The 12,323-nt window shown below is 36.0% G+C and overlaps 1 protein-coding gene across 1 annotated transcript in view; it reads right to left on the bottom strand.

Moving 5' to 3' along the window:
• Positions 1–656: 656 nt before the first annotated feature.
• Positions 657–12,323, bottom strand: part of LOC128987241 (ribosomal RNA processing protein 1 homolog A-like) — a 34,579-nt gene continuing 22,912 nt past the window's right edge. Inside the window, exons 6-9 of the mRNA XM_054407992.1 lie at positions 10,062–10,330; positions 7,571–8,690; positions 7,124–7,202; positions 657–895 (exon numbers count right to left, since the gene is read on the bottom strand). Coding sequence (XP_054263967.1) covers positions 729–895; positions 7,124–7,202; positions 7,571–8,690; positions 10,062–10,330 — 1,635 coding nt within the window. The 3' untranslated portion in view covers positions 657–728. The remainder of the gene's footprint in view (positions 896–7,123; positions 7,203–7,570; positions 8,691–10,061; positions 10,331–12,323) is intronic.

Raw genomic sequence — 12,323 nt, 5'->3', positions numbered from 1 at the left:
TACTTTGAACTCGAGTTGCACATTATACTTTTCCTACAGTTACCATAAAACAAATAAATTGGTGAAGAAACATAACCTATTTTTACACAGAAGTGAACTTTTAACATAACATTTAATGTGAAGTGACTGAAGTGACAAATACAACAGTACAACAGCTGACCAGCTGATTTACAGCCAGTGCTGCCAACGTATTTCGCGCGCATACGACGTTGCCTGCATGGTACGCGCTCACTATTTCGTGCCTTCACGTTGCAAATCTGGAGTGAGACAAAGTAATTAGAGTGAGACAATGTTAACATTGTCTCACTGATGAGCGAATTGGCCACTTTGCTTTCTCAAATCAGTGAGAGAACATGTACATTGTTAGGTAACTGTAGGAAAACACTTATAATATTAAAACTTTCCAGCTTTCTTTCTTCATATTCTTTTTAAAATTTTAGTTTTTAAAAATAACTAGTCGATAGGAACATTTTTCAGACTGTTCTTCCTTTGGTTTTGAGTGTTTTGACCTTTTCTAACAAGTGTTTTCTGGGATTGTGACGATAAACTGAAACTTGTTGTTGCCTGTAAGTAACAATTAGACTTGTAATGCCAAACCACAAGAACAAGAAGGCAAGTGTTGTAGGGTAAAATGAAAAACAACATTCCATGTGCAGTATAACATAATCTTTAATATTCCAGAAGACTGTAAAAAATTTACATTTATAACAAATGTACCAACTTTAAATTCAACTGCTAGTTGGAGATTTTTTCAAGAAATTCAGCTTTTTCTTGTAAAACGGGTTGATAGGACTTGGGGTTGAGTTTTTAAGTAAACCTTGCACAGGTTTTTTTGATGCGTCGAAAGCGATTTCATTTTTGGCAGTTTTTAGTTTCTTTGCGTACTCTTTGTATTCTGAAACAGAAGAAATATTGCGTGGTTATATTAATTCAAAAATTATACTAGCCACTAGCCTACGTACAAATATGGTTTGGTAAAAGTTTATTGTGCCATAAGGCTGGAAAGTAGATGTTTACGGTACAAGCTTTCATGGTTTCATGTGATTATCATTAACACAGTCTCGTATGACACTTTCACCACACTACCAGCAAAAAATAAACAAGATAAGTAAAACACAACATATATATATATAGCTATTTACATTACAAGGGTAGTAAGAGCGTTTTTACACCACACAGGTGCGAGTTGCATAATTCGTTTAAGCAGTGGCGTAACAGAAGGGCCCGCAATGAGGGGGGGGGGGGCCCTGGAACTGAGGGGGCCTGTGAACCGGTGAGCGGGAAACGGTGAGAAGAGAGGCCCGTGAGGCAAGTGGGGCTGAAAAATTGGAATTCATTCTTATTTAAATGTATTATCAATCATTCAATAATTGTATTGAACAAGTAATAACATTTATGTTATTAATAATATGTTGTTATCAGTTATCGTTTAATTTCGTTAGTCCTTTTCAGTGATAACGAACTAGGGGGTTATTGTGGCAATTAAGACGTGGACCTTTGATTATTATGCAATGCAATATTACTTTCGTCGCCGAGAAATATTTTACTTCTCGGTGATTTCGTACACTGCTTATGTTGTCTGCAAACATTTTGTTACTTTGGAGCCTGGAGTCATGAACGTTGGCTGGGGCTTTTAATGTTGTATTATTTTACATTTTAGTTTTGTCCTAATATTGATTGTATTTTGTTAAATACAATATACTGCTACTCTACTGACTGTGTTTGTTAGCCCATATCTTATTTTACCTCACAGTTAACCAATACTAAAGACATTTGTTGTAAGATAAACGCTTACAACATAATAAGACGCTTGAAACCCATACAAAGATAAAATAAAAAATGCAATAGGCTATTTTAGCCTGTGATAAAAGTACGTCAATCTATTAAATTAAGCTATGGTTCCACAGGATGCGGAATCTCCGCCATGCGGTGCGTAATTTTTTGCAGCGGAAAATTACGCAGCGAAAAATCTAGAGGGGTGGTTCTACAGACTGCGAAAATAACGTTGCGGAGATTCAGTTCTGTCCAAACTAGCGACGAGTATGGATAGAAAGAGGAAAGCCCTTTTGTCTTTGATGCTATATGATGACATTGATGATGATGTTGTCGATCTTTTATCTTTGTTAGTGTCAAGTCACAGTGATCGAAGTGACATATTTAAGAATCGAGACAGTAAAGGGGCCTATTTTTGCTATTTATTTAATAAAACTTAAGGGGTTTCAATCACGAGATCCCGTTTAACACTTGATACCCAAACATCTCAGGATAATTGTTCGTCAGGTCTACCATTTTCGACAGTATGTTAAATGTATTATAATAATTTATTTTAACAATTAGTTTGTTGAAAATCGGTGTTGCGATTATAGGTGTTACTTTATAATCTTTCATCTATAACTCTTTTTACAGCATAAGAGATAATGAAACTGCACGGTCACAATATTTGATGGCTCTTCTCCGCTGGCGGAATCCGCACTGCTACTGCTCTCAGAACAGTATGATTTCTCCGCCATGCGGAACCGAAAATTCGGGACGCGGAATCGCAAGTCAGTGGAACCGCACACATGGGAACTCCATTAAACCAGTGTCGTTTTAATTCCGCAGCGGAAAAAATCGCACCGCACGGCGGAGATTCCGCATCCTGTGGAACCATAGCTTTAACCAGCTTTTAGTTTATGAGTTAATTATAATCAAAGAGTTAAACTAACCTAATAAATTAATACTTTCTCATCCTTCACTAATATTTGGGTTGAAACACGCACATAGTGGCGTCCCCATCTTAAATAATTGATTGATTGAATTTAATACTTTACTTTGAAATGGCGACCATACCAATGTAGGTATTTTAAGCCAAGAATTAATGGAGATGAGTGTAGGATGAGTGGCCCAACCTTTTAGTTTTGAAAGGGACTAAGGACGACACATTCCTTAGACACAGATGTTAATTAATAGCCAATACAGCAAAAGGCAACTAAGGGGCCTAAGGGGGTTAATAGGGGAATTCAAACAACATTTTTGCCATGTAATTAACGAATTAGTCTAATTATCAGGGTAATAAAAATGGATAACATGTTTGATCAATTAAATTTAAAATTTTTAACCTCCTTCATTTAAACGTTTTGATAGACAAAATGGAAAATAAGGTTTTTTTTTATTTGATTTCAAAACTATTTACAAACACTAATATTGATATAATGATGTAGTGATGTAACACTTTCATCAAACCACGACTGAAATACTTAACACACCCTTTTATGGAACATAACCCATAATTAAATATTTTTTTCATAATCTATTTACTACTCTTTTTATGATTAATCTATTTGATCATTGTATTGGTGGTCCAAAAATAACTCTGGGGGGAGGGGGAGGGCGTTTGATTATGTTGTATCGGTGGTCTAAAAATAGCTCATGAGAGGGGGGGGCCAAAAAACAGTTTGCAGAGGGGCCCGTAAAAATTTGTTACGCCACTGCGTTTAAGTGATGTAAACATGCTATTGCGTGAGATTTTACCTGACCCAACAATATACAGGGGGTTACGTACAATATTTTTTGTTATCCATTTCACTCATCTTCGAACAGTAACGTTTTTTTACAAACAAAAGCTAGGTTAGGAAAATTCTTTAAAGCATAACAGTGTGAAAATTTAAAAACGTACGTTTTCATGTCCCTGGCCTTTTACTTCGTAGATACTGGATTTGTAGTTTATTATTATGTGTTTTAATATTTTTTGGGACGGGGGCAACATGTTACACACATTTATTTGGTTTTAAATAGGTTCTAGGTATTTTTTTCGTATTTTTAAAGTCTCGAAATTCACGACCATGACGTGTCCCTAGGGTACATTTTCCAACTTTCACGCTGTTTTTAGACTAATTATTCATGCCGAAATATATAAAGCCATATTTTTATGCCATCAATGGTTATTAAACTTACAAAAAAGGAGCATATTATAATTTTATTGTCATTGCAAACTGACTACCATGACAAAATAAGTCTGTCCCTCGATTTGGCGTCACGACCATTTGGGAAAAATTTTCAACTTTGGAGCACGACAGTGGCAAGCCTGGCGTCGATGGAGTCAGTTGGTTTTAGAGACTAGTTCGGGGTGTACGTCAGGATTGTAGTGCCGGTCGTTTTGAGTTGAAAGGAGGAATTACAAGATTAATAAAGGAAAGATTGTGTTTTTTGTAATTTGGGTGTGTCCATGACCGTACGTAGTCATTCGATGAAGTAGACATGGTGTTAATTTTTGTTTATAAGAAATTTCAATTGCTAGATTAACCTAGAAGTTCACTTTGTATCCTCGAACATGAGGTGCAGGGCTACCGCCAGAACAGAGCCAAATAACACGTAATTTCACGACCAAAGTTTCACGACCATCGCAGGTTTTTTCACGACCAATCCAGCCTTATGGATTATAGTGTGTTTGGTCGTGACAATAACATTAATATAATTGTAATTTGAACAGTTTAGTTAAATTGAAACACATATTTTTATTATAACTAACAGTATAATTGAAGGATTGTTTAGAAAGATTTAGATTATTTCAGAAAATTCACGACCGTACCGCTTGTCCCTGACCATCACGTATATGATTTCTATCACAAAAATTTCAAAAATTAAAATATCGTCATATTTCAATGTTTTATAAACAAAAGAAGCACACGTCTATACAAACATAACGATTTTTCGGGTCTCAGGTAAGTTTTTTCGGAGTTATACAAACTTAAAAAGATTTTATTGGCTTTTTTTCAATTTTTTGAGATTTTTTTATTTTTTTCTAGAAAGACCAAATATACCAAAAGCTCAGTGACCTTTTTATTGTATAATGGTCATAAAAGTAAATTAGTTTATAGCAAAACATAGTTATAAAAATAATATTAACTATTTTTAATATTCATTTAAACGTCTGTTATGGTCGTGACAGGATTTTGTGTTTTTCCACAAATTTAATGATGCTCTTTAAAAAAAAAAAATACCAAAGATATTGCGTTACCATGGACATTTTATGAAACTTCAAATGTTAATGAAATAAAAATAATAATAAAAGTTTTGAAAAAAGGGGAAAAAAATTTGCAAAGTGCTTTTCCTGAAAACGTACGTTTTAGCGAATTTCCCTATAGGGAAGTACTGTAGCTATTACCGTAGGTGGCACGGTAAGACCTAGACCCGGGACCGATTTACTTTTTCATTTTGATGTCCCCAGAGGCCAAAAACACCATTCGTTCAAATTTTTATATATGTATATATATATATAGACTTATATATATATATATATATACGTCCGTGAACGCGATAACTTGAGTAATTTTTGTCCGATTTTGATGAAATTTGGTTTAAAGGTGTAAAGTGGGATAAACTTGAATGAGTTCGCGAACCAGCACGATCGGACCATGGGAACGATGCTTACGGGGGGTTTTATGGGGTAAAAATTGGTTTTTCTCACTTTTGACCCTCAAAACACAAAATTTCCCGATTTCTCTTTAGACCTTTTTAAAGAGCTTAAAAAACAAATAATTTAGTATATAAAAGTATTTTTGTTCAATTATTAGTAACGGAGAAAATTAAAAAAATTGTAAATTTAAAATTCCCATGTTATTCTTATGGAGAATATTGTCAAATGTTGTAGTTTGCTTGTTTATGGATATATTTTGATCAAACTTGGCAAATTTATTTATTTTGTACTAAGCTATCAATATTTTACTCAAAAACACACTTTATTAGTTTCCTTGTAGCAGCAAACCTAGGTACTCGTTAAACCTAATGTTATTAAAATATATTTAACTGAAAATCTATTTAGACAAATGGAAATTCGCTTAGTCGGCAGGTTTGCTGCGGCGGGGGTATTTAAATTTTTACTCAACAATAAAATTCAAACGCTCAGATGATTTCCAGCATTGGACGTCATTGGCTCCATAGAGGTATATTTTTTTAAGTTGTGCACTCAATGTTATTTAAATAGGTTTCATTACTTAACCGAGTGAGTTTTTGAAACTTTACTTCACTTGTGAAGTAAAGAAGTTGTATACATCACGCTTGGGAAGTTTAACATGGCGGGTTAGGTAAAAGAATTTTGAGCTTTAAAAAGGTGGTTTTAAAACTTTCCAATATTAATTGTGAAAGAGCAATATATTAGTTCCAATCTGTTTCATATTTATTGTGTTTAAATTAGTTTAGCCTACTAAAGTGACTTGCATGCCTTTTTGAAAAATCATTAGAAAATTTACCACACTCCAGCTGATTTTACCGATCCCTTCCTGTAAAGAATGACGTTCTGGTTAACAAAAAATACGGCTTGCTGTGTAGTGAAGCAAGACATTGGGAATGACCAAGGCACAATCAATCAGTGCTTAAAGACAAGGGGATGACAAAAAAATTAAAAGTAGGTAGGTATTAAACTAGGTGAAAAAGACTGTGAGCTGTAGAGATCTACAAATAGGTACCTTGCCGCAACAAACCTGCAGACCAAGCAAATTTCCATTTGCCTGATTCGATTTTCACTTAAATCAATCTAAAAAAATAGATTTTAATGAGTACCTAGGTTTGCTGCTACAAGGAGGTTAAACAATTCTATAAATATAATATAAAGTGTGTTTTTTACTAAAATGTTAATAGCTTAGAATAAAATAAATTTGCCAAATTTGATCAAAATAAATTTATAAACAAGCAAACTACAACAGTTTTACTTACTTACTATAAAAGTAGCATGAGAATTTTAATTTTATTTTTATTTTTGCAATAACCAATAATCGTACAAAAACACTTTACTTTAATATAATGATTAATACCGAAATTGGGAATCTAAATCTTTGTTTGATATTTAAAAGTGGGAACCCAATTTTTACCCCATCCATTCCCACGGACCGGTCAGACTGGTTCGGGACCTCGTTCAAATAATAATAATAAATGAAGGCTTAGGACCTACACGTTTTTGTGTCAAAGAGCTAACGGACATAGGCTATATATGAATTTGAAAGGATGGTGTTTTTGGCATCTGGGGACATCAAAACAAAAAATCAAATCGGTCCTGAGTCCAGGTCTTACCTTGAGACTTGTGGTAGCTTATTTCTTATATGGGAAATTCACTAAAAATAAAATGTCAGTATGTATTGACAAAGCATACCTTGGGCTCGGTTGGCACTCAGATTGAATTCAACTTTCTTCTGACTCCCAGGAGTTGCAGATTGGTTTTGTTGTATCCTCTGAAAAGTAGAACAGCATTAGGACTAGGAGAAAACAAAATAATTGCAAGTGTAAATAACCGATTTCAAACCTTACTTGGTAAAATGAACTTGCAATTTACAGCAGAAATATTTAATGTTAACTTTTGTACCTTTGACCCAAAACAGTTAATTTGTCATTTGTGACACAAAACAGGTGTTTAATAGTTTAAGTTTTTAGCTAAAAAAATATGACTGCATATACTACAATAACTGTCAAATATACAAGGACTACTAACTGATCAATAATTATTTTCCTTTTGTTTTATAGGAAAAAGGATGTAAAAAAATGTAATTATTTTGTATTTTCATAATATTGGCTAACAAACATGAAGATTCAGAGGTTTTACCTTCGATTTATTGACTGGTGTTACTTTCTCAGCAGATTTTTGGACAAATGACGAGACAGGGAATGGGAGTCCAAGGGATTTTCTTTTTTCTACATACTTCTTGTTAGGTATAAATATCTCGTACTCAACATCCTGCGGTTTGTCCTCCCATTCTCCTCCCCATCCGTTGTTTTTGTCTGTTGTTGAAGTGTTTAGCTGGAGACTTGAGGTTTCTGCTGAGATTCTACTCTCACCGTTTGCCATTTCAGAATTATTGGTAGTACTATCAATTTCTGGACTCTGAATTTCTTCTGTTGGAATGTCGGTAGATGAATTTTTCAATCTTTTATTTCTCTTAGTTTTATTCTTATCCTTCCTTGTTAGAGGTGTCTTAATTTCTTCCACGTGTGGTGTGATATTTTCAGAAGTGGTTGTGATATGAGGTGTACTCTTTTTTGGCGTCTTTTGTTTTGACGTTTTAGGAGTAATTATTTTACAGTCATTAACTAATAACTGAGAATTATCAAGGTTTGCGTTTTCGGCCTTTGGAGTACTCGTTTTAGGAGACTTGGCTGTGAATTTAGGTGTACTCTTTTTCAGCGTCTTTTTTTCCGATGATTTAGGAGTAATTATTTTACAGTCACTCACTGAAAACTGAGAATTATTCAGGTTCACATTTTTTGCCTTTGGAGTACTTGTTTCAGTAGACTTGATAGAATTATCTTTACTTTCGCTGACAGAAAACTGTGAAATCTTTAATTTTTTCATATGTTCACTAGAGTTTCCATTACTTTCTTCTTTGAGCTTTCTCTTGTTTTGCGTTTTTTTTGTTTTAGTTGATTTACTCTCTGATTCACTAACTTCCCAAGATGTGTTCGTCTCCGACAAAGAGTTATCAGCACTTTCATTTGACTCTGAAACTTTCCAAAATGATGTTTTCTCCTTCAACACTTTCAGTTTTTTACTTTTTCTCTTGCTTAAACCAGTTTCTACATCATCATCTTCTTCTCTTCGGCGTTTCTCTTCCTCCATCAATAACCTTTTAGCTGCTTGAGTTATTTCCTTCTTTTTATCTACTTTATTAGGTAAATCTACCTTGTGAATTCCAAGAGGGTATTTTCCTGCTGCCAAATTTTCATATCTGTAAAAAATTAAAAACGGCATGTTATTTCACAGGTGTATATTTGTTGGCCTGTTTATAATTTTATCAGCCAAGACGACAGGACCATAGATTTACAATATCAATATGGTATTGAAAAATTTATTATTATGAGGGCTATTCAGAAATTAAGTAACGTTTCGTTATGACACCGCTAGGCGCGCGCCAATTTTCTACATTTTGGTGCATGCGCACTCAGCAACTCAGTCGGCATCCAGCCGTAACAACGGGAATAACCGCCGATTTAGTATAACGGAGTTTCCGCTTTGTTTACCTCAAGTTTCCCAGTTTTTGTTGTTTGAAACTGTCACACAATAAAGCAAAAGCTCTGTTATGTTGAATCGGCGATTTTTGCGAACATTTTCATCAACTTTAGCTACCAGTTTCATAAGTCACTATGCTCGGGTGTCCGCTCTTCTCTTCATCATGACTCATGAATGTCAGTTCGGCCAACTTTCATTCATTAAGTTGTTTCTGTAAACTTCACACACTTGGCGACAAATGTCTATTATTGGTTTTAAGTTTTTTGCCAACATAAACCGTATCACTGAACGCACCTCACAAGTGGCGGTATTTTCAATCGCAGCACACATCCTAAGTTGAAAATTGCGAAAAAAACAGACAGGGCAAGGATTTTCCCATTGCCACGGCTGGACGCTGGCTGAGTTGCCGAGTGTGCACGCACCAAAATGTACGAGGTCGGTGTGCAACTAGCGGCGTCAGAACGAAACATTCCTTACTTTCTGAATAGCCCTCGTAAAAAGCATTTTAATATATATCATTTCTTCAGATCCCAGTATATTTGACTATTGACACCAATTATAGCTGCAGCATTCTCATGCAAAAATGGAAAAGAATTGCATGAAAAAGAGCCAGAATTGTTATGTATTTAACATTCCTTCTTTTAATAATACAATACAGCTTTTAATGGACAGATAATTATAATAGGAATAATTTTAAATCAATGTCATTAGTCAGAATGGTTCTGAGAATAGGACTTAAACCTTCCAAGCTTTGCTCTTGATATTTGTAAAGCTATTGTACTATACTGACGAAAATAGATGATAATCCACAAACAAACACATCAACACAAAGAAAATAAGAGCTAGCTTTCTCAGTAGTGGAGTGCCTTGTTTTTGTTGTTCCTCTAATTTATGGTAAATTTGTGCATTTTCATCTATTTTTGTCGGACAGATAAGCCTATCACACCTAAATAGTTACCGCCACAAAACATTTAAAATTAAAAGTAATCACAGTTATTTAGAGTGATCTACTTTTGACAGTATTTAAAAAACATTTAATTCTCTCCAAATGCTGACCACATTTTAATTAAAGCCTTCCCATCGGACTCACTTGGCTATAAGTTGTATGAGTGTTTTCCTGGCCTTGGTCGTCGTCTCTTTCATGTTTCTGAGTTCTCGCAGCACTTCTAACAAATCCCTGATATCAAAGTCCAGCGGAGGTAGCAGCACGTCTACTCTGCCTGCTCTAGCATCTTGTGCCACTTCTCTCTCTTCCTCCCACTCTTCTCCATCTTCACTTTCCTCTTCCTCTTCCACTTCTTCATCAGAATCCGCTTCTATCTTTTCTGCTGCATCCACATCGCCTCCAGGAAACCCGTACTGTAAAATGTTAATTAGTTAGTTTATATTTTTATCAGTGCCGACGTTCATTATTTTGGAAGCGATTACTACATATGATTTAATTGTACAATACCTAACACAATCCTATACTCTAATACGAGCAATGTTTGCTTGTATGTATGTATGTATGTATGTATGCTTGCTTGCACAAAGATCTCGAAAACGGTTCCGACGATTTTCTTCAAATGTTGTAAATAGTTTAATTCTGGCCTAAAAACGAGTTTACTGCAGTTAGAACTGCCAACAAAAATCTAATTACGTAGAAAAATGAAACTGAAAATCACATTTTTTTAACATTAGTCTTATGGGTTGCTAGGTAACCTTATTGGCTGAATTAAATAACAACGAAAAAGTAAACAAAAGACTTGAAGTTGTAGCATGTGTTCATAATAAGCCAACTACCCACAGTATAAACTAACAAATTACAAATACAGTACAAAAGGAAAAAACACATTTAGCAAAGATTACACTGAAGATTACTCGATACATTGTAGTCAAGGGTAGCAGTGAGAAGTCTGGGATCTGTTTATGGTGATTAGATAAGGGTATGGGCAATCCTAAAATGCTATGGGAAGGGAGGGAAACAGGTCCGTGACGTAGGAAGTGGTGAAGGAAGTAGTCAAGGCGAGCTGTCCGGAGTGTGGGAGTAGGTCCGTAGGAAGTGATGAAGGAAGTAGTAAAGGCGAGCAGTCCGGAGTGTGGGGACTGTTAATTACGATAAGATCAGGGTATCTGCAATCCTAAAATGCTATGGGAAGGGAGGGAAACAGGTCCGCGACGTAGGAAGTGGTGAAGGAGGTAGTCAAGGCGAGTAGTGCGGAGTGTGGGAACTGTTTATGACGATTAGATTAAGGTATCTGCAATCCTAAAATGCTATGGGAAGGAAGGAAAACAGGTCCGCGACGTAGTAAGGTGTTAAGGAAGTAGTCAAGGCGAGCTGTCCGGAGTGTGGGAACTGTTTATGACGATTAGATAAAGGTATGGACAATCCTAAAATGCTATGGGAAGGGAGGGAAACAGGTCCGTGACGTAGGAAGTGGCGAAGGAAGTAGTCAAGGCGAGCTGTCCGGAGTGTGGGAACTGTTTATGACGATTAGATTAAGGTTTATACAATCCTAAAATGCTATGGGAAGGGAGGAAAACAGGTCCGCGACGTAGGAAGTGGTGAAGGAAGTAGTCAAGGCGAGTAGTCCGGAGCGTGGGAACTGTTTATGACGATTAGATAAGGGTATGGGCAATCCTAAAATGCTATGGGAAGGGAGGGAAACAGGTCCGTGACGAAGGAAGTGGTGAAGGAAGTAGTCAAGGTGAGCTGTCTGGAGCGTGGGAACTGTTTATGATTTTTGGATTAAGGTATTTGCAATCCAAAAATGCTATGGAAAGGGAGGAAAACAGGTCCACGACGTAGGAAGTGGTGAAGGAAGTAGTCAAGGCGAGTAGCCGGAGTGTTGGAACTGTTTATGATGATTAGATTAAAGTATTTTCAATCCAAAAATGCTATGGAAAGGGAGGAAAACAGGTCCGCGACGTAGGAAGTGGTGAAGGAAGTAGTCAAGGCGAGTAGTCCGGAGTGTGGGAACTGTTTATGACGATTAGATTGAGGTATCTATAATCCTAAAATGCTATGGGAAGGGAGGAAAACAGGTCCGCGACGTAGGAAGTGGCGAAGGAAGTAGTCAAGGCGAGCTGTCTGTATTGTGGGAACTGTTTATGACGATTAGATTAAGGTATCTGCAATTCTGAAATGCTATGGGAAGGGAGGGAAACAGGTCAATGACGTAGGAAATGGTGTAGGACATAGTAAAGACGAGCTGTCCGGAGTGTGGGAACTGTTAATAACGATTAGATTAAGGTATCTACAATCCTAAAGTGCTATGGAAATGGAGGGAAACAGGTCCATTTCGTAGGAAATGTTGTAGGACGTAGTAAAGGCGAGCCGTGTGGAGTTTGGGAATGGATCTATGTGTCTCCA

Source organism: Macrosteles quadrilineatus, unplaced genomic scaffold, assembly GCF_028750875.1.
Source record: "Macrosteles quadrilineatus isolate MER2022 unplaced genomic scaffold, UCM_ALF_1.0 Scaffold_2__2_contigs__length_208266976, whole genome shotgun sequence".
NCBI lineage: Eukaryota > Metazoa > Arthropoda > Insecta > Hemiptera > Cicadellidae > Macrosteles > Macrosteles quadrilineatus.
This window is presented reverse-complemented; position numbering and strand designations above follow the sequence as displayed.